Below are 22,778 nucleotides of genomic sequence, written 5' to 3'. Positions count from 1 at the left end.
CCTGGCTAACTAGGGAGGACCCAGTTGACTGGAAGTTGGCTAACATGACACCCATCTACAAGAAGGGCAGGAAGGATGATCTGGGGAACTACAGGCACTTACAAGAGAATCATATAATCAGGCCCAGTCAACATGGGTTATGAAAGGCAGGTCCTGCTTGACCAACCTGATCTCCTTCTGTGAGAACGTGACCCAACTAGTAGATGAGGGAAAGGCTGTGGATGTTGTGTACTTAGACTTCAGTAAGGCCTTTGACACCATATCCCACAGCATTCTCCTGGAGGAGCTGGCAGCTCATGGCCTGGATGGGTGTACTCTGTGATGGATAAAGAATTGGCTGGATGGCTGGGCCCAAGGAGTTGTGGTGAATGGAGCTAAATCCAGTTGGTGGCTGGTCACGAGTGGTGTTCCCCAGGGCTCAGTATTGGGGCCAGTCCTGTTTAATCTCCTTATCAGCGATCTGGATGAGGGGATTGAGTGCACCCTCAGTAAGTTTGGAGATGACACCAAATTGGGTGGGAGTCTTGATCTGTTGGAGGGTAGGAAGGCTCTACAGAGGGATCTGGACCAGCTGGATCATTGGGCTGAGGCCAATTGGATGAGGTTTAACAAGGCCAAGTACTGAGTCCTGCACTTGGGTCATAACAAGCCCATGAACGCCACAGGCTCGGGGAAGAGTGGCTGGAAAGCTGCCTGGCAGAGAGGGATCTGGGGGTGTTGAATGACAGCCAGCTGAGTATGAGCCAGCAGTGTGCCCAGGTGGCCAAAAAGGCCAACAGCATCCTGGCTTGTATCAGGAATAGTGTGGCCAGCAGGATTTGAGAAGTGAATGTGCTCCTGTACTCGGCACTGGTGAGGCCCCACCTTGAATACTGTGTTCAGTTTTGGGCCCCTCATCATAAGAAGGACATTGAAGTACTAGAGAGAGTTCAGAGAGGACAATGAAGCTGGTGAGGGGCCTGGAGCACAAGTCTTATGAGGAGCAGCTGAGGGAACTGGGGCTGTTTAGCCTGGAGAAAAGGAGGCTGAAGGGAGACCTTATCACTGTCTGCAACTACCTGAAAGGAGGTTGGAGCGTGGAGGGTGTTGGTCTCTTCTTCCAAGTAGCAAGTGATAAGACAAGAGGAAATGGCCTCAAGTTGTGCCAGGGGAGGTTTAGACTGGATATTAGGAAAAAAAATCTTCACGAAAAAGGTTGTCAGGCATTGGAAGAGGCTGCCCAGGGAAGTGGTGGAGTCACCATCCCTGGAGGTGTTTAAAAGGTATTTAGACGAGGTTCTTAGGGACATGGTTTAGTGCTAGAGTTGAGTTATGTTAGGTTATGGTTGGACTTGATCTTGTGAGTCTCTTCCCACCAAAATGATTCTATGATTCTATGAAATCTATTCCAGTAACACAAACCTGATGAATAATTTTGCTCAAAGAGCCTAAAACCTGATACCACTGAAAACCATAGCAGCACACATTTAGCTTCAGCAGCAGCCAAATCAGGTCTGTACCACACAGTTCTGCAGTTTACTATCAACATTAAACCCTCACTGAATACATTTTGCATATTCTTCAGCATTTGGAACAAGAATTCCAGGTGCAACATGTGCCAACAGAAATGCCTTGGCATAGACAGCAGCAACAGCACTAGAGGGCCCACTTGCACCAAGGATTAAGCAGTTAAGGACAGGAACAATTAAATTGCTTACTGGGTAGGCAGGCAGAAGTCCTCCAGGTCCCACAATATACTGGTTATGCAACAAGGGTGGTACACCTTGAGGCAGGTTTGGGGGAGCTTTGCCTGTAGAATCAAAATATAGACACTTTAACAAGCCTTTGGAAAAGGCTTCAGCATTGAGACAAGATAGCTCACAAGCCCTGGTGACTGCGCTGTCATAGCTTGTAAGGAGCAGAACTGCACAAAAGAATTTTGTGCTGGTTGATGAAAATACTCAAAATAGCCTGAAGAGTTTAACCATGCCTCAAGGAAGGGAAAGCACAGAGTATCCAAGACTGAAAACAGTCCCATCAGAGAACAGTCTGACTTTGTCATTTACTTTGTCCAAGAGGATTACAAGAATTACAGGAACTTCTCCTTTCCTCAGTCCTCTCCTGAAGGCAAAATTCAGGCATTGTTCTCAATCAAAGAGAGGAAATTCTCTCCTTTCATTTTTTGGTCTGTTAACACATTCTCCCTTATCATCAGCAATAGACTGGAAAACATGAAATGTTGCCAACATACTTTTTGTGGGTGACTTACTGCAGCTGGGAATAGCAAAGAGAAGAAGATTGAAAGTTTCAGTTGCCTCCATGAAGCAGTTCTAGGAAGCAGAAGAGTAAAAAAAAAAAATGCACTTTGGCCAGTCATCAGACACTTAATTTACAAGGTATTGGAATAAGAAAAGACAAATCCTTCTGTAACTAAGTTTGATCTTAATATTTAAATCATTCACTTCCCTTCATAGGATTTCCTTTTAATAGTTCAGGTTGATTAGAGAAGCAAGAGAGAATTTAGCATTGCTTCCACTTCAGTGCAAGAAGCCTTCCCACCTTCTCTCTTTGTGGGCCCTTTTTCTAAAGTGCTATTTGTTGTGGAATGACCCAGACATCTTTTTCTTTCTGTAGATGTGGCGGTAGGGACATGGCATATGATGATGAGGACACTGAAGTATATTTTGATACTGCCAAATGAATTCAAGTCACAGAGAAGACCGAAATTAAAGCTAATGTGAACTCACAGCCAAGAACTGATCACAACCTGGAATATAAACTGGGCGAATCTCCTAGCTCAAAACTTATCAACTGCTCTGGTGTCTGTCTATAAAGCTCTTTGGGGATGGAATGTGCTATATAAATGCCACATAACACCCTAACAAATATAACAAATATTTCAAATACACAAAACCAGGAAACTTTAGTTAGCAAATAAAGTACGATAGTCAAGAGTGTGGATTTCTTAGTGCAGTTAATGGCTAATGAGATGTTCAACTGACAGCCCTGCTGACTGAAGTTCTCTGTCTATCCATGTGATATGTTAATATTGCAAACCTGAAGACACTAAGGGAGCTGCCCGTGTGGTAGCAGCTGGTATAGACACACTGGTAACACTCAGGCCGAGGCTGTTTGTAGTGTTGATATTGCTTGCCATGTTGACAACTGAAGAAGTGGTGCTAGTGGCTGGGGTTGAAATAGTTGAAAAGGCTGTTGAAGGCTGGAGCGAAGTTGTGTTCTCGACACTAGTGTGCTAGAAAGGAGACAAAAAAAAATAGGATCACATAGCAAATAAACCGCAGTGGAAGATGCTGGGGAAAAAGAAAAAAACAACAACAACAAAAAAATCCACACCAAAACCAACCCCAAAAACAACAAAAAAAACACACAAAAAACCACCACAAACAAAAAACAACAGCAGCAAAACAACACACACCACACCAAAACAAAACGACAAAACCACAACCAAAATCAAAAATCTTTTAACTAACAGTAGCACGTGGAAAAGAAAAAGATATGCATTATCTATGTACCAATCAAGTAACTAAGTTGCATGCTTGTGATTTTTAAGTACTCAAAGAAAATGATTACATGAGAGTTAAATTCAAACCACTATATCAGCACAAAATTATACCACAGTAACTCAAATATCACTCAATTGCATTATTTCATGCCCTTTGCTTGTATACTCCTTTAAGCTAGTACTTGTTATGTTAAATAAACTCCCATATTCTTCCAAAAGACAATATTTGTTTTCAAAACACAGTACACTGCTATTGTGATTTCCTCAAGGCACTTGTGAAATTTAAAAGATTACAACTGCAGTGCCTCACAACAGAGTCAATGTGGTAAACTGAAATGCAGATCAGATGTATTACAGGAACACATGAGGATAAAGGAGTCCCTGGTTCGAATCCAGCACAATACAGTGCCTTAGCTGTAAGCTGATCACACCTGCAAAACAGTGTCATCAACACACAGAAGCCAAAACAACTCTGACAACAGAAAAGAAAGACATTTGGTAAGTGCTAGAGTTAGGTTAGGTTATGGTTGGACTCGATGATCCTGAGAATTATCCTAGAACTATCTTATTCCAACTGAAATGATTCTATGACAAGATGGCCAGCATACAGCTGGGTAAACACACAGTGCACTGGGTGAGCAATTGGCTGATGGGCCAGGCTCAAAGGGTTCTAGTAAATGGGGTTATGTTGGGCTGGCGACCTCTCACTAGCGGGGTTCTACAGGGATCCATCCTAGGGCCAGTGCTCATTAACGTCTTAATAAATTACTTGGATGCAGTGACATTTGGTAAGTGTGAATTTTTAAGTTACATATTCAATAGGGATAGAACATTACAAACCAAAATACAGGCATAAAGAAAAGCAGTAACTGATCTGAACACCCCAACTGGGACTGTACACAGAACAAGGCAGCATCTCTCTGACTTTTGTTTGTGCAACCTCATCTAGAGCACTGGTTTCACTACCGTTTGCCTTATTACCTCGAATGCATTAAATACACAGGTGACAACAATGCCACATGGTAAACTCTAAAATCATCTGTCATGAGGCATCGCCTGTGTTTTGCCAGCTAACCTCTCCAGCAGAGACTGCTAACAGTCCACATTTTGGAGAAGTTTCAGACAGTTGCTTCTAAAGATCTTTTTTTTAATAAGTTTTTACAAGAATTTTTTTCTTTATTCCATTCCTCCTTGTTGGCACAAAAATTTCCTCTACAGTTGTGTGACTGGCAAGTCTCTGTAATAGCTATTCCTGATCTAGTACAAATCACAAGTGGTAAAGACTTTTTTTACTACTAGAGGGCTGGCAGTCCTTCCCTGAGAGAAGGTTCTTGTTTTGGTTCTTCGCATACTGGGACACAATGAACTTTAAGAGAGGGTCTTAATCATCAGATAAACTGACTATATGCCAAACGTGTTGAAATGCAAATAGAACTTACTGCATGTGATGTGTCTGAAGACAACACTGAGGCAGGGGAGAGGCCGCTCTGATGATTGGAAAGGGAGCTAGAAAGAAATTGCAAAGAATTAATAAAAATAATTTGTACTAGAACATTTTTAATACATATATGTATGTGTATATACACACATATATTTATACAAACACAGAGTAGGTAACAGGATATTAGTTTAAGAATAAAAATTGTAGATATGTGTATACACATATACACACAGTAGGATATTAAAGAAAGAATTGTCAGTAGGGGTGTGTATATATATATATACACATATATATGTGTGTATATACGCGCACCCCTACAGACATTTTTTCCTTTAACTAATATCCTACTATTTGATGAAAAAAAATGAAGTACAGAGACAACTATTACTAACAAGAAACATCTAAAACACCATTCATTCATATTTATCGATTTACTATATTTTTAGAAAAACAATAGCTGCTTCAGGAAGGAGGACAAGGAATTACTGGAGGGAGTCCAGTATAGAGCTACAAAGATTATGAGGGGTCTGGAGCATCTTTCTTATGAGGAAAGACTGAGAGAGCTGGGTCTGTTCAGCCTGGAGAAGAGAAGGCTGAGATGGAGATGGGCTCTTATCAATGTTTATAAATATCTCCAGGGTGGGTGTCAAGAGGATGGACCAGACTCCTTTCAGTGGTGCCCAATGACAGGATGAGGGGCAAAGGGCACAGACTGAAGCATAGGAGGTTCCATCTGAATATGAGGAGAAACTTCTTTACTTTGAGGGTACCAGAGCCCTGGAACAGGCTGCCCAGAGAGGATGTGGAGTCTCCTTCTCTGGAGGCATTCAAACCCGCCTGGACACATTCCTGTGTCATCTGCTCTGGTGAACCTGCTTTAGCAGGTGGTTTGGACTGGATGATCTCCAGAGGTCACTTCCAACCCCAACCAGTCTGTGATTCTATGAATTATGTAGCAACAACTCCAAAATATGCCAAGTCCAAAACCAGAAGAAGGTTCACACAACACATGGCTTCTTTCTCATTCTTTCCCTGAGCAACTACTGCTGCCTGCCACGGGGTACAGGTATCAATTAGATGAGACAGTACTTTGTTTTGACTTACTATGGTATTTCTCACATAACCTACATAACATTAGTTCAACAGATTAGAACTGCAAGGTATTTGCCCCATAACTCTGCCAAAAGCCCCACCACACTCTCAAAAGACAGGGGTCAAAAAAAAAAGTAAATGAAGAGCATCTGTGAAAACCCAAAAAAATAGCCATACTACTACAGAACTACAGAACCTGTCAATTTAATCAAGGCCAGTTCATACCACTACACACTACTTGGATGCAGGACTTGATGGAATACTAAGAAAGACTGCCGATTACACAAAATTGGGAAGAGCTGTTGACACTCTTGAGGGCAGAGAGGCCCTGCAGATGGAGCTGGACAAATTGGAGAACTGGGCAATCACCAACCGCATGAAGTTTAACAAGGGCAAGTGCCAGATTTTGCACCTGGGACACAGCAATCCTGGCTGTACATACAGACTAGGGAATTAGAGGTTTGAGAGCAGCTCTGCAGAGAGGGACCTGGAGGTTCTGGTCAGTGGCAAGTTGAACATGAGCCAACAGTGTGCCCTGGCAGCCAAGAGGGCAACCGTGCCCATGGTATTGCTGGCTGGGCAGGGAGGTGATTCTCCCGTTCTGCTCTGCACTGGTGTGGTCTCACCTGGAGCACTGTGTGCAGTTCTGGGCACCACAGGACAAGAAGGTTATAAAGCTACTGGAGAGTGTCCAGAAGAGGGCTACAAAGTTGGTGAAGGGTTTAGAGGGGAAGCTGCATAAGGAGTGGCTAAAGTCACTTGATTTGTTCAGCCTGGAGAAGAGGAGACTGAGGGCAGACCTCATCACGGTCTATAGCTTCCTCACAACAGGAGGAGGAGGAGGAGGAGGGGCAGGCACTGATCTCTTCTCTCTGGTGACCAGTGATAGAACTTGAGGGAATGACAGGAAGATGTGCTGGGGGAGGTTTAGGTTGGACATTAGGAAAAGGTTCTTCACCCAGAGGGTGCTGGAGCACTGGAACAGGCTCCCCGGGGAGGTGTCATGGCCCCAAGCCTGACAGTGTTCAAGAAGCAATTGGACAACATATGGTGTGAATTTTGGGGTTGTCCTATGCAGGGATGGGAGTTGGACTCCATCCTTGTGGGTCCCTTCCACCTCGGGACATTCTATGAAGATGAGGCACTGTGATAACTCCAAATGAAACTGGGCATAAATCAGCAAAGGGCTTGAGGTTTGAGGGTTTGTCAGGAGGATAAGAAAAAAAAAAAATTTTCAGTATAAGGAAGATGAAAGAAAGCAACAGTTTACAGAATTTACTCATGGGATCAGGTGGAGAGATTGGGGCTGACATTCCAGTTCTGAGCAATGAGACTTGAATAACTTGTGTGTTTTCCCCATCTGCAGTTTACTTGGGTCATCTAGTTGACTTTTGGTAAAACTGCATTCAAGACTGGGTTTTTATTTTTATGACACAAGTTCTCAGACCTAATGGAAGTATAGGCTATTTCCCATTGGCAGATGAATACCCCATCCTCCATGTTCATATCTTTCAAAAATGTATGTGGGGACAGGCTCTCCCATTGACTCCAGTGATCCCTAAAACCTCATGCTGATCTCATCAGGCCCCATGATACCCTTTACCCTTCCAGATTCAGTAATGCAATGCTACCCTGCATGAATTCCCAAACATGTAACATTTATTGTTGCAAGAGGGAAACTTCTCACATTCTTGCTTCCCTCTATATCTTCATATTGCCAAATATCTGTTTGTCCACATGCTGCTTACCTGTTCACATGAGAAATTTCCCCTGAGTTTAACAGTGACTTCTGGCCACCAGCACTACATTCTCCTAGAAGATGGTTAAAGGAGAAATTGGGTAAACTCATGGAAATTATAAATAAAACCAGAATAGGCTGAGAATATAATCTAACATTACTAAAGTTAACCTTAAAATGATATTAAAAATATTTTCTAGATTGCACAAGCCTGTTGGAATCTTAAAAAGGAAACTGCCTTGTTATGGTAAACTGTTCCAGCAACATAAGTGGGTGTTTGGTATTCAGCAGCTCCAGATGCTACATTGCTGTTTTTTTGTTGTGTTCTTGGAAGAAAAAAAAAAAAACAACAACTACACAAACAACAAACTATTTCAAAATTATGAGGGCTTGCTAAATTAGCATACCTCGCAGAGTTAATGAGCTGCTGAAATCTGGATACCAATCACAAGCCCCTGATGTCAAAGTAGGATCTTGTTTGGCTATAAAACAAATGTCATTGTTAATTAAGGAGAGTTGAAATGTTTGGGAGGCCCTTTAGGTGAGCTGTTGCTATCTATAGCTGTGATAACTGGCCTGGGCTCAAAGGGATGGATGCTATTGCTGTGAGCAGTGCTACTGCATGTTGAGCAGTGTTGGAGGGTCCTCAGTATGTAGCTGAGCCCAGGTGCGTGGGGAACTGGCAGCCTGTGGTCTTGAACAGAACTGATCTGACGGTTTCTCTATTGTTTCTATCATTAACCTGTACCTTGGATTGGGGTGATTGTGCCACCTGAAGGTGTGGGGCTACTTCTGGGAACTCACAAGTCACAGCAGCCAACTGCAAGAGGCAGCAAGCCAGCAGGGCCTGGAGAGGCCAACATCTGCTGGCCAGCCTCAGGCCTCATCTGAACCTTCATCCCATCCTGCAGTAAGGCATTGGGACCCCATGAGCCTCTGGAGTTAACTTGAGTGGAGAATATCAGCTGTGGTGAATACTGCTACAGCACTTCTACATAGTAATCATGTCAGAGTGCTGTTGCTGATGGAGAATTGGTTTTACAGGCTTCTTGAAGTGTTTATAAATGGTAGGCATTATGGAGCTTTAAATCTATATTCAGGCTATAACACTAGTGAGTAAAACACAGATTGAGGATTACGTGGCTGTATGGTTTCCATATGCTGCCAAAATAGTCTTCCTCTTGCATGCTGGAAGAGATTTTCAGTGAAACCTTCAGAAAGCATCTGCTGCTTTTTTTACCTGATATTTCAAACAGCTGTGTCCCAGGGAAGCAGTATAAGCCTGCCCCCATCTGTTCAACCTCCTTGTGTCCTGGGAGAAGCATTATTTTGATACCTGAGCTAGTAGAGAGTGCTAAACCCTTCAATTTAAAAATTCCTGTAGCTAACTCAGCTACTGTCGGGAACAATTTTTTTAACCCTACTTTGGATCTCTTGTGACTAAAGCTCACTTCTGTCACTGTGACAGTACTTGTTATTTGGAGACTTAGTTTTATATTGTTTTATTTCTATTTTTGCTTGCTTTGCCATGTTCTTTAAACCTCTTGACTTGAGCTTGTTTTGTACCAGTTTGCAGAGTAATCCTGTTTAGCAAGGGAGACTTTTGAATATATAAATACAGTAGACCCAGGAAGAATTGAGGAATGTTTCCAGTTCTTCCACGTATTTTTACTGATACTTGAGGTGTCCATATCAACAGGGTTAAACTGCTCAGAACATAGAGTGTTGGAGTTGAGTCATCAGACCTCTGACCTCTGCCTTAAGCCAGGCTATTCTCAACTTTAATTTCTGTCTTGCAGAATGGAGATGTATGTATTTCAATTCTTCACCCACCTGTAGATGACCCACAAAGTGGAGAGCTGCCATCTGAGAGGTGGAACCCTACCCAAAACGTCAGGTAACAGTGTGAATCCCTTATGCACAATGGTGACCTTGAAGGCCTGTCGTCTGTCTCTGAGACTAAGGCCTGTATTGGGAAAGGTTTGGAGGGGAATTTAAGACTTTGGGGGCTTTAGGTCTTGAATTGGGTGGGAACCAGACTTATCAAGTTGCATGAAGTACTGTGTGTCCTGATGCTGAGCTAACAATGTGGAGACTTCTGCCCCGTTCACAGAGTTTCATGCTCTTAAAGAAATTATCTCAAATGTTCTAGCCTTTGCCAGTCCATGTTATCCTATACTTAGGTTTTTCAAACTCCTCCAAGATACCACTAGTGGAAAAGAACATTTTTGGGTATTCAGGCCCAGTAGGAGTAACTTTGTGCATAATTCTACCTACTATTTGCCTTCCAGTATGTCTCCTGTCCTGCAGTGTGGTATCTTGAGCAGTTAGCCAGGTAGTTTTCTTCCTGCCAAAAAAACGAAGGATCTCTAAGTACCGGAAGTATTCAAGGCTAACCTTTCAATTTTTTTGAAACACTAGTTGAATTTTATTCTCATTACAAGGCACTCCTAATAAAGAACTGATAAAACTCAAGTAGCAGCTCACTGACCTGTGCAGCTGGAGTAGTAAGTGATGTAGTGGAAAAACCTTGAAGTAAGGCACTTCCTGTTCTAACTCTTTAATCTGATTTATTATCCGAATAAGGTTAAAATATTTGCCTCTAGATTTTTAGCATATCATATGAGATTTATGCTTGCTTTCAGAGTGATTTATTAGATGTTGGTTCCCCAACTTGAAATATGTTATTTACTGGTAAATCCAGCTAGGGATCTTGGCACTCCTGAGGGAGTGCAGTGATTTGAAAAGGATTGTCTGATAGTTTGACTCAGCTTTCATCTAACTTAGCTTCATGAAATTCATTTGAAAAGAGCCTTTGTCAAAGCAAAGGTCTAGCAAGAGGGATTTATTGGAATCTTGACCCCTGGAATGGGATTGTAACACACATGCTCTGCAAAGTGCTGAACCAGAGCTAACATGTCAGAAGACTAGGACTTGTAGCAGTCACCAAATTATAGCAACTGATGTTTCTCCTGGAGCATGGTACTTCAAGGTTAAAAGGCTCAAGAGAAATGGTGTGTCTTAGCTGTGTGAAGTCATGAAGGGTTGGGAATCTGACCTTCAGAGCTTAAAGTAAATGTTATCTAAACCATCTGTTACAAGTACAAGTGAGTATGAAGCAACCTCTCAAAGTTTTATAATAGTTCAGATTTTTTAAAAATGAAAACTTAAATACTATTTTAAGCTATATATTATTAAGTTACATTCACCAGTCTCTGTGCTCATATGGCTGTTAAACTGTTTTTTCATACATCTGATATGGTTAGGACTAGGTGACAAGCCTCAATTCATAGTTAGGAAACAACTTTGGGCATTAATTACTTATATCACACACACATTTTGAGTATTTCTTTATATGTAACCCTAAAGATCGATATGAAACTTCTTATGGTGCTAGTTCTTTGATTTTTTGCTCTTCCTTACTGTGGTACAGTTTTTGGTGCTTCTTCTCTTGGAACATGTTGGGCTTAAGGGTGACATTTGGGGAGAAAACATTCCTCAGCTGTACCAGCAAGTGGAAATAAAAGTTGTCCTTAACTGCTAGCATGCTGCCAAGCATCACCTGTTGGGTTAAGTGCCAATAGAAATATGTCCTACTGGGGTCCTATCTGGCTTTACAAGGCTCCAGAGTGCCAGACAGGAGGCAGCAGGGCCGAAGGTGAGAGAGGGGGAGTATGCTTGTTGTAATTACCTGTATGTGTAACCTAGGACTTCTCTTCAGCTGATGAACTTTGTAAATCCTGCTGAGTATTGACTGTTTACTACAGATGACTGCAGTTGAAGTGTCTGGAGGGGGGAAATGTCATTCTTCTACTTTGAGAGCACTTGTGTTTCCTACCTCTAGTGGTGTCAAACATCCTCATTAATTGTTTTAAACACAGTCAATATGGACTTTCCCATCACTCAGAGCTAGATGAGGCAGGCATAAGTAAATATGGCAAACATCAAACAAAATGTGAAGGAATGCAGCTGTGATCTGTGTGGCAGAAAATATTGCTTTTTTTCTTGTGTCCCCTAAAGCTGAGGAAGTGGTGGCAGGGCTTAAGGATTGAGGATCTTTGATCAATTTACTTGCCCTTCTCCATATCTCCCCTGGCCTCTCTCTGTCCTTTGAGGTGCATAGACCAGAACTGAGCACAGTATTCAAGATGTTGGTACATCTGTATCTTGTGAAGACAGGTGATGCTCTGTCTTACTATTGCTTTGTTTCCTGAGGATGCCCATTTTTGTTGGCGTTTTTGACTGCTTTAGTGCATTGAGCTGGTTGCAGAAACTGTCCAGATCTAAAATTATTGTCAGTACAGCCTAAGCCAAAACTTCTTACTTGATACTGGAGTGTAAAAATGTGCTAGGACAAATCTATGCATACTTCTAAAGGTGGCTCTGAGAAGCTACAGTGTAGAAAGCAACTGGAACAAAAAAAAAAAAAATCCTTTTCAACAAGGTATATAACAGGATGTGTTGGTTGGGAGCCCCAGCCACTATATGTAAAGTTTGGTTTTGTTTAGATTAAATTCATCCATGTCTGAGCCTTCTGTTGATACATGGAGAGAAAAAGGCACTTAGGTCTGATTCCTTGAGCCTCTGCTAGCTTCTCTCCTCTGCTGATAAAGGGATGTAGAGGGACTCTCTCTAAAGACAACAGCACTGTAAACACTTAAAATGAAGTGGCATGGCAGCTGACAAGCACACTGTTCCCCAGAATGGGGTATGGGGATGTAAGAAAGCAGAAGGTGGTCTTGAAATCCCTACTCTTCATGCAAACAACTTGCATGAAACAACATGCTGGAACAACCTTGCCTGAAGGAGAAACAGATACATGTCAGTACTGGAGAGGGTCAGTCTATATCAGTGCAGTTTGTATTTGATGCCGAGGATGTTTTCAGACATGCATGGTTGAAATTTTTTTGTGGTTTTGGTCCTGTCAGATCCCATGTGCTGGGATCCCTTCCTGTTACTGTACCTTTTTCACCTTGCTCACCCACAGCAGCAAGGTCCGAGTCAGAGGAGACTGTCCAGCTCTTAAAATATCAGCAGTGATGGAGCTGATCTAATGTGCTGTTTGGGAATGAAGAATGCAGAGCACTTAACCTCTAATAGACAGTTGCCTTGGTGTATTTACGTATCTTTGCACTGATTTTAGGGTCTGGGGGCACCACAGTGGAAACCAGCTTCTCCTCATTTTGTTGATGGAAGTGTGCTCAAGCAGATGCTAAATCCAGACATGAATTCCTGTCTTCTGCCTTCCCTAGACTTTGCTTGCTCTACAGTAAAGCTGCTACAATGATGCTGGAGCTGACATGCTGGCTTTACAGCATGTTTGCTGAGAATCAGAGGCTTTTAAATGAATTCTTGGTTTTTTTTCTGCCCATCATTCCAGTCTGACCAGACAGTTTTTTCCAGAGCTGCTGTTCTTTTTCCTACTGAATTATATCATTTGGTAAGTGTTAAGGAAGCTTCTTTTCCCTAGGTTTCCCGACACAGAGACTCAGACATGGATTCCAGAAATTCTTCCTAAATAAATAATTTATTTGCAAGGTACACCATAGAGCAGCTTGAGCTGGGTGCCTCCTGAAGAGGGACCTTGAATAAAGATACTCTTAAAATGTAAGCTTCCTGCCCCTTGTGCATCAATTCAGGCCAATTGTAAAATTGAGAGCTTTAAACTAGGCTCAAAGGGGGATGGGGTTGTAGTTGGGCTTGCCCCAGTGGGGCAGCATTCTAAAACAGATGAGGACCGGGTGGCCTCCTGTGCCCCTAGGGAGAAATTGGTGTGCTCTGCTCGCTCCCTGAAATGCCTGTACACCAATGCGCGCAGCATGGGGAATAAGCAGGAGGAGTTAGAATCCTATGTTCGGTCGGGAGATTATGATCTGGTGGCAATTACAGAAACGTGGTGGGACAGTTCACATGACTGGAATGTGGTCATGGATGGCTACGCCCTTTTCAGGAAAGACAGACCAGTCAGGCGTGGTGGTGGAGCTGCTCTCTATGTGAGAGAGCAACTGCAATGTACTAAATTCTGCCCAGGAGCGGATGAGGAACGAGTTGAGAGTGTATGGGTCAGGATCAAGGGACAGGCTGGCAGGGGTGATACTGTTGTAGGTGTCTATTACAGGCCACCAGATCAGGCTGAGGAAGTTGATGAGGCCTTCTATGCGCAGCTGAGAGTGGCCTCACAGTCACAGGCCCTGGTTGTTGTGGGTGATTTTAACTTCCCTGATGTTTGCTGGAAGGACCATTCAGCCAGCCAGCCACAGTCCAGGAGGTTCCTCCAGTGCATTGATGATAACTTCCTCATGCAGATGGTGGAGGAGCCGACCAGGAGAGGTACACTGCTGGATCTCATCCTCACTAACAAAGAGGGTCTGGTCGAAGCAGTAAAGGTCGAGGGCTGCCTGGGTTGCAGTGACCACGAGATGGTGGAGTTCAGCATCTCGTGTGGCAGGAACAGAATAGCAAGTAGAATTGCAACCCTGGACTTTGGCAGGGCTAATTTCGGCCTTTTCAAGCAATTGCTGGGGGAAATTCCATGGGCAAGACTGCTTGAAGGAAAAGGGGCCCAAGAGAGCTGGATTGCATTCAGAGATTGCTTCTTCCATGCTCAGGATCAGAGCATTCCCACACGTAGGAAGTCGAGGAAGGGAGCCAGGAGGCCTGCGTGGTTGAATAGGGATCTGTTGGGTATGCTCAAGCAGAAGAGGCGAGTTTACAGGTCATGGAAGCAGGGACTGGCCACTTGGGAGGAATATAAGGCTGCTGTTAGAGGATGCAGGAAGGCAGCTAGGGTAGCCAAGGCCTCCTTAGAATTACAGCTGGCGAGAGGGGTCAAGGACAGCAAGAAGAACGTTTTCAAATACACAGCAGATAAAACTAATAGCAGAGGCAATGTAGGCCCACTGATGAATGAGGTGGGTGCCCTGGTGGCAGAAGACACAGAGAAGGCAGAATTGCTGAATGCCTTCTTTGTCTCTGTCTACTCCGCTGGAGGCTGTCCTGGGGAACCCTGTACCCCTGAGACCCCGGATGAAGCCAGGTTAATGGAGGAGTTTGCTTTAGTCGATGAGGACTGGGTTAGGGAACAATTAAGTAGTCTGGACGTCCATAAATCCATGGGTCCAGATGGGATGCATCCGCGGGTGCTGAGGGAGCTGGCTGAAGTCATTGCTAGACTGCTCTCCATCATCTTTGCCAAGTCTTGGGAAACGGGAGAGGTGCCCGAGGATTGGAGGAAAGCAAATGTCACTCCAGTCTTTAAAAAGGGCAAGAAGGAGGACCTGGGTAATTATAGACCGGTCAGCCTCACCTCTGTCCCTGGGAAAGTAATGGAACAGCTTATCCTTGGTGTCATCTCAAGGCACATCAGGGATAAGAGGGTCATTAGGGGCAGTCAGCATGGCTTTACCAAGGGTAAGTCATGCTTGACCAACCTCATAGCCTTTTATGAGAATGTAACAAGGTGGATGGATGATGGCAGAGCGGTGGATGTGGTCTACCTTGACTTCAGTAAAGCCTTTGACACAGTCTCTCACAGCATCCTCACAGCTAAATTGAGGAGGTGTGGTCTAGACAATAGAGTAGTGAGGTGGGTTGCAAACTGGCTTAAAGAGAGAAGCCAGAGAGTGGTGGTCAATGGTGCGGAGTCCAGTTGGAGGCCAGTATCTAGTGGAGTGCCTCAGGGGTCAGTACTGGGGCCAATATTATTCAATATATTCATTAACGATTTAGACGAGGGAATTGAGTGTACTATCAGCAAGTTTGCTGATGACACTAAGCTGGGAGGAGTGGCTGACACGCCAGAAGGCTGTGCTGCCATCCAACGGGACCTGGACAGGCTGGAGAGTTGGGCGGGGGATAACCTGATGGAATTTAACAAGGGAAAGTGTAGAGTCCTGCATCTGGGCAGGAACAACCCCAGGTTCCAGTATAGGTTGGGGCATGACCTATTAGAGAGCAGTGTAGGGGAAAGGGACCTGGGGGTCCTGGTGGACAACAGGATGACCATGAGCCAGCACTGTGCCCTTGTGGCCAGGAAGGCTAATGGCATCCTTGGGTGTATTACAAGGGGGGTGATCAGTAGATCGAGAGAGGTCCTCCTTCCCCTCTACTCCGCCCTGGTGAGACCCCATCTGGAATATTGTGTCCAGTTCTGGGCCCCTCAGTTCAAGAAGGACAGGGAACTGCTGGAGAGGGTCCAGTGTAGGGCAACAAAGATGATTAAGGGAGTGGAGCATCTCCCTTATGAAGAAAGGCTGAGGGAGCTGGGGCTCTTTAGTTTGGAGAAGAGGAGACTGAGGGGTGACCTTATTAATGTTTATAAATATATAAAGGGTGAGTGCCACAAGGATGGAGTCAGGCTCTTCTCAGTGGCAAACAATGATAGGACAAGGGGCAATGGGATCAAGCTGGAACACAAGAGGTTCCACTTAAATTTGAGAAAGAACTTCTTCTCAGTGAGGGTGACAGAGCACTGGAACAGGCTACCCAGGGAGGTTGTGGAGTCTCCTTCCCTGGAGACATTCAAAGCCCGCCTGGACACATTCCTGTGCGACCTCACCTAGGCGTTCCTGCTCCAGCAGGGGGATTGGACTAGATGATCTTTTGAGGTCCCTTCCAATCCCAAACATACTGTGATACTGTGTGAAAACTGGAATCTGGGGTCTCCCCATTCTTTATTGGATCCCTTCATTTTCATCAGGCGGGCCATTTCTTATCTCTGTGAGTAGTTGTTTGTCCAACCAGACTGGATGTCAATCAGAGTCCTATCCTTCAGTTGTTATTTTGCACCTGCAGCTGGGAAGAAAAATAAGTTCTTGGCAATAACCAAACTACTCCTGCATTTATACAGTCCTAAAATTACATTTGGTCCTTTGAAGGCAACCACGAGGCTGATGTGGCCCCCGATGAAAATGAGTTTGAAACCCCTGTTTTAGATGCTCTGATCCCTTCCTTTACTTATCTCCAGGGATGCAGCTCCCTTTCTGAGGCTTTTTTTGCTTGAGGCAGAAAGGTCAAAAGTGCACAGTTTGCAGTCTAAGCAGACTTATGCTAAGCAAATTCTATATAAGCAGTTCCTAAAGAAGTTCAGTAAGAAGCGGTATACCAAATTATTCAATAAGCAAAAGCAGTCTATTCCATAAAAAAAGTAAATTGTAGAAGATTCTCCTGATAGCTGTGCTGGACATTCTGGCCAGACACAAGTATTTAGTTTCAAAACCTTTCAAGAAGCTTTGCATCCAAATGACCAAGCGTTTTGTGGAACTGTATCTCATATATATGATCTGGTAGATGTGCTCAGCACATGCTGCTCTGAATGTGCCCCTAAATCAATGCAAATACAGCTGAGGCTGTAGTCTAATCAAGTTCTGAAAAGAAGTTGCTCTGTACTGCTGTAGTTTAAGACTTATTCCTTGTCTCTTGTTTTTCCCTTCCATCTAAATCAAAAGCTGTTGCTAGCAGGACCACCTCAGATATGTGAAGCTATTGCAGTGGTAGCTACAGCCAGGTGGCTGGGCATGTAGAGCTGCCTGATGAGATGCTGCTGAGTTTTGTGCTGGTTGTGGCACTGTGTCGGCAGTGAAGGGCTGAATCTCTGAAGTGCAAAGAGTTGTAGGAAATGCAGGAGAAGGGCCTGGGTGAGGAAGGTGGTGTTTGCCCCTAGTAAATGCCAGCAGAGTGGGGCAGCCAGCACTTCTGTGCTGCTGCTAGAAATCCAGGAAGGTTCCCTGTCTGCCAGGAGTTATACAACTGGCTCATGCTGGCTTTGCTGAGTACCAGCAGCTGAATCCTGCCGGGCTCTTGGCTGCTCTCCTGGGCATTGAAAACCAGCTGCTCTGTTTTCCCCTTGCTGTGCTTGAGTGCTGCTACAGCAGCCTTAGTGGCACATGGGCTGAGGAGAGACCTGGCTAAAGCTCTAACCTCTTAACATGCTGTGGGGCAGGGAAGGCAATGCAGTCTCATCTGATGGCTTTGGGTCATAGTGGTCCTCCCTACATGGGGTAGGCGAAGACCTTGGCTTTCTGCTTGGAGGCTGAATGTCATGAGGAACAGGCTCACCAAGCAGGCTTCCAACCCTGTACCATAGCTGAATTTTGGTCTAATGCAAGCATTGCCTACTGCCCCACCGCAAACATATGTACAGATGTGATAGTCTGTTATCAGATTAGGTCTTTGAGGTTTGTATTGTCATTGAAGGGCAATGAAGTTGATTAAGGGAGTGGAGCATCTCCCTTATGAGGAAAGGCTGAGGGAGCTGGGTCTCTTTAGCTTGGAGGAGACTGAGGGGTGACCTCATTAATATTTACAAATGTATAAAGCGTGAGTGTCAGGAGGATGGAACCAGGCTCTTCTCGGTGACAACCAATGATAGGACAAGGGGTAATGGGTACAAACTGGAACACAGGAGGTTCCACTTAAATTTGAGAAGAAACTTCTTCATGGTGAGGGTGCCAGAGCCTGGCCCAGGCTGCCCAGGGAGGTTGTGGAGTCTCCTTCTCTGCAGACATTCAAACCCGCCTGGACACCTTCCTGTGTAACCTCATCTGGGTGTTCCTGCTCCAGTGGAGGGATTGAACTAGATGATCTTTTGAGGTCCCTTCCAATCACTAACATTCTGGGATTCTGTGACTCTTCCCTGTGCTGTTGGCCGGGGTCTGAAGTTCATAAATATCTGCTCTCACTTCAAACTATTATCCTTAGCTGTCCTTAACTTAAACTTTGTCTTTAAACAAGTTTCTGATGCATCACTTAAAGAAGTTGTTGACATTCAGAATCCATGAATGTGTTACCTCTGACTCTGCTGTTGTGGTTATCTTTTTTCAGGACTATCTTACTGAGTGTAATCTCTTTGCTTAATGAACCCAACACATTCTCTCCTGCCAATGTGGATGCATCAGTCATGTTCAGGAAATGGAGGGACAGTAAAGGAAAAGACAAGGAGTATGCTGAAATAATAAGGTAAGCTTTGCTATGTGGGATGCTGTGCTACTGACCTTCTGGTTTGAATCTTATGAAAGAGGCTGCTTGCAGAATTTGCTGAACTCAGCTTCTTGCTGTGTTGTTTCTTTGGAAATTAATTTTACAGTCTTATTCCAAATCCTAGAAGGACCAAAAGCTTGGATTTTCATCACACAAAAGTGGTGCAGACTTCTGGAACAGGACTGGGCTGATATGTCTTTGAATTATGTCTTTCTTTCAGACTAATTGTCACGGGGGAGTAATTTTAGGGTTCTGCTTACTGCAGAGCAATGTTTAGATTTCTTAAAGAGAAGTGCGACTTAAAAGAGTTCAGTGGTGGGTTCACTCTATTACTTAGTGCATGGGGGAAATACGCCAAGCCAAATGCTGCTTACCTTCTCTCCAGGAGCCTGTACCCCTTCACAAAGAGAACTTTGAGGCGCCTTCCCTCCCTGATAACCGTTCACTCTGGAGTCTGTGTCTTGGAGCTCCAGAGGCAAACTTTCAGGCGAGGCCTGTATCCATCACAGTGCAAACTTTCAGGATTCTTCTCTCCCTGATAACCATTTGCTCCAGAGTCTGTATTTTAGAACTCCAGAGGCAAACTTTCAGGCAAGGCCTGATAACTGTATGCAGAGCAGACTTTCAGGAGACAAAATTCTTAGGAAAAAAAAATTAATGGATTAGGATAGCAGGAGGGCTGGCTCAAGCTGGGTACCTGCGCAGAGGTCCAACTGAGCACAGAAAACTACAAACTTTTATATCTTTATAGACCATTCACACCATGATTCAGTCCAATAGCAATATTTCACTTTGGGATCTTCTTGCTTCTCATTGGATCTTTTTCTCTGATTCTACGTGGGCTTTTGTTTTGTTCAACTGTAGACATTGTTTATTGTCCATAACCTTGCAGATACTGTTTTGTCTAAAAACATCCTTTCTTCTTAGTGAAATGCAAAATAGGCCTTATCTTGCAAATGTTCAGTGTAGCTTGTAGTTGCTTTTGGTAAACATGAGCAGAACTTTACAGCTTAAAATTTTAGCAAATCCAGCTTACCAAGTAGCATAAAGCAACCTTATATCTCTAAATAATTCATTACATTTAGTATGCATCTACTTAAGCTAAATGGCTAATATGGAACTTAAATTGGGCTCATCCACTGACCTGTGAGTAGTAAAACCATTGCCATACAGCTCACTTATTTAGCAAGGAGAGCTCAAAATGAGCTCATCCAGGCTGTTGTATTTATAGAATAAAGCGGTTGACTCGTAGTCAAATTGCATACAGTAGGAAAAGTATGTGTGAGACTCCCTGTGCCCACAAGTTACCGGTGTTCAGTGCCGTTCTGCTTCCTTGTGGGTCTCCTGGAAGGAGTTCTTGACCTGGCTAAGTCTCAGGCCCTTACATCCACTGGAGCCTGGACCAAACTGCTGCTGGTTTGGCTGGCGGGGAGAGGGGGGTTGAGTGCATCTGCCACACTAATCTGGCATGATCCTCTGCAAAACCTATTGGCTGCCAGTAAATACCAGTCAAAGTCCCTGCTTGTCTTTGAACACTGCTTGCATTGCTTGGCATGTGATTTAAACTGACTACATCCTAATAATTCTGCACTTAATGCACTCATGAATCATAATCTTGTCCCTCCAGTTTGAAGGAATATCAGCAGGATTTGGCAAGCATTTGCAAAGCTGGGTTTGATTAGCCGGAAGCACTGTTCAGTCTTGACTGTCCTTTGTTGAGTTCATGGTAGGGAGATGATGTAAGCATGAGCCAGGGTTGCTGTGGAGTGGTAGATTGGTAGCCCATACTGCAGTGAGACTGCTGTCTTGCTTGCCTGGGGCAAGACCACATCTGCATTGACTCTGCTAGCTGGGCATTCAGGATATACCCCTGGTTGGAGCTATGCAGGGCAGTCAAGTCGCTGGCCTGAGCTGTGCAAAGAGCCTTGCTGGGAGGTTATCCTTATTCCCCTCCAGCTCCATTGGCTTCAGCAGAGCTGAATGTACTTCCTAAATAGAGTATGACAGATTGATGAGCAGGTAGGTGAGGATGAAGGGACAGACTGCCATCTACTCCTCTCCCTGCTGGGAGGCAACACAGGCCAGCAACAGTTCACAACCAGAGTGCTGCTGGGAGAGACTAGCCAGAGCCTATCCTGGGATGATGGGAAACACTTGTTTCCTGCCATCCCCAGGCAGTGCTGACTGCATTTTGGGGTGAAGCCACATGCTCAGACTTCTCTTACCCTCCAGTGGGATCTCAGAGCTGCCAAATGCTTGTGGGAATTGCAGTTTTGAGCATGCTGGGGTAGTCATCAGTGGTGAAGGGTGGCTGTGGATGGCATCTCAGAACCCACCTCTGTAAGTCATCTTAGGAAATCCCTGGACATCCCTTATGTAACAAACATAATGAAATTTGCTCTGAGCTCTGGCACGTCTCTAATGTGGAGTCCTGGAGAATAACTGATTTCGTATATTGGTGAGAGCGTGTGTGCTGCAAACACCCTTGGAGTGCTCCTAAGCTCAGGGCTGTGCAAACTAAATCTTTTTCTAGTGCTGCTTATGGTACTTCAGCCAAACATCAGCTCTTTTGACTCTGAGCTGCCAGGAGGGCTGGGCTTGGGCTGGTGGGGAGGTGGGGAATCAAGCGATGCTGCTGCCAGCACACTGCCTTGCTCATGTTGCTGTGTCCTCCTCCCTGCAGGAAACAGGTTTTGGCTACCAAAGCCGAGGCAGAGAAAGATGGTGTGAAGGTCCCCACTACACTGGCAGAGTACTGCATCAAAACTAAAGTGCCTTCCAATGACAACAGTTCAGATTTGCTTTATGACGACTTGTATGATGACGACATTGACGATGAAGATGAAGAGGAGGAGGATGCCGACTGTTATGATGACGATGACTCTGGCAATGAGGAGTCATGACCTGCTCCTTCTATGCCTCTGTACTGCCCTGCCGATTCAGGCTAGAAGGGAGCAGCGGTAACCTAGCAGCAGTCCGGCAAAAAAGTGTGGGAGGGGGGGGATCAAAAAAAACATTGTCTCCTACTGTCTCCTGTTGTATGGATCTCTTTGCTCCTTTTTTATGGACCTCTTAGAGACCCTCCACAGAATGTCTGAATTTTCTTGCATTCTTAACCCTTTCATCACTGTATTATGATTCCTTTTTTAAAAAGAAACTCCCTTTTTCACTTCTCTACAAAATGCTCACAGTGAAACAGGTTTGCTTGTGTTTAGATTCTTGAATTAAATACAGACTTGCAATGAAATGTTTAATGTATTTAAAGCTGGAACAAACCCATTGGAAGCTGGCTTTTCAGGAGCTCAAGTGCTGCCTTTACTGGGAAAAAAAAGTCCACAAAAAACAAATTGCCAAGGTTTAGCTGCTCCATTTACAATAATAGTGTGTGTACATTTGTTTAGCCTTGTGGTGATGGCTTTTCCTTTATAAGGTGTGGGGGCAGAGACTATAAAGCTACCGTGTGTTGAGTGTGGTGGGATGTTGTTGAAAGGTACAGCATTCTTTTTCAGCCTGCTCAAGTTAGGAAATAGCTCTGGCCCCAGAAGCCTCAGAGGGCACAATCAGCTTTGTCTCTGAAAAAGGCTTGTGATATGAACCCTAAAATAAACACCACTTCATGTCTGTACAACTGAGCCCTAGGTTGCACTTTTTTTTTTTTTTTTCCCCCAGACTAGGTTGGGGTTGAAGAAGTTCAGTTTCACCATGCTGCTGAGATCTGTTGCCAGCTGCCCCTCTCCTGAGGGAGGAAAACAGATATGCATCTTGCTGCACAGTGGGCCAGTGTTCATCCCAAACTTGTTTTTGGCAGTGGGGGAGACCTCCTGCCCTAGTGCTTGCTAGGAGCCCTTGCTTCCTGCAGCCCAAGTCCAGTGCTGGCCTGAACCTTCTTTCTTTTGCTTGTGTTGGTCACATGTTGGTAAATGCAGCCCTACTGCAGCTCTATGGAGTTAGTAGAAGTCAAAGCTGCCTTTGCCTGCCTGGGGTGACCAGGCTGTTCCTGAACTGGCAGGGGCTGCTGTGGCTGGGGC

General features: G+C 44.5%; 1 protein-coding gene and 1 long non-coding RNA gene across 2 annotated transcripts in view; one reads left to right on the top strand and one right to left on the bottom strand.

Annotated features, from left to right (window-relative positions):
* LOC136114671 (ubiquitin-conjugating enzyme E2 R2) overlaps positions 1-22,378 on the top strand; it is a 97,311-nt gene extending 74,933 nt beyond the window's left edge. Inside the window, exons 3-5 of the mRNA XM_065860107.2 lie at positions 9,573-9,670; positions 18,595-18,729; positions 21,434-22,378. Of these exons, the coding sequence (XP_065716179.1) occupies positions 9,573-9,670; positions 18,595-18,729; positions 21,434-21,653 (453 nt within the window). The 3' untranslated portion in view covers positions 21,654-22,378. The remainder of the gene's footprint in view (positions 1-9,572; positions 9,671-18,594; positions 18,730-21,433) is intronic.
* Positions 1,698-5,010, bottom strand: LOC136114650 (uncharacterized). Its single transcript, XR_010653116.1, has 3 exons — positions 4,942-5,010; positions 3,037-3,232; positions 1,698-1,789 (listed from the first exon to the last, which is right to left on the bottom strand). It is a non-coding gene; the product is annotated as an uncharacterized lncRNA (long non-coding RNA).
* Positions 22,379-22,778: the final 400 nt, after the last annotated feature.

This window comes from Patagioenas fasciata, chromosome W (genome assembly GCF_037038585.1).
Source record: "Patagioenas fasciata isolate bPatFas1 chromosome W, bPatFas1.hap1, whole genome shotgun sequence".
NCBI lineage: Eukaryota > Metazoa > Chordata > Aves > Columbiformes > Columbidae > Patagioenas > Patagioenas fasciata.
This window is presented reverse-complemented; position numbering and strand designations above follow the sequence as displayed.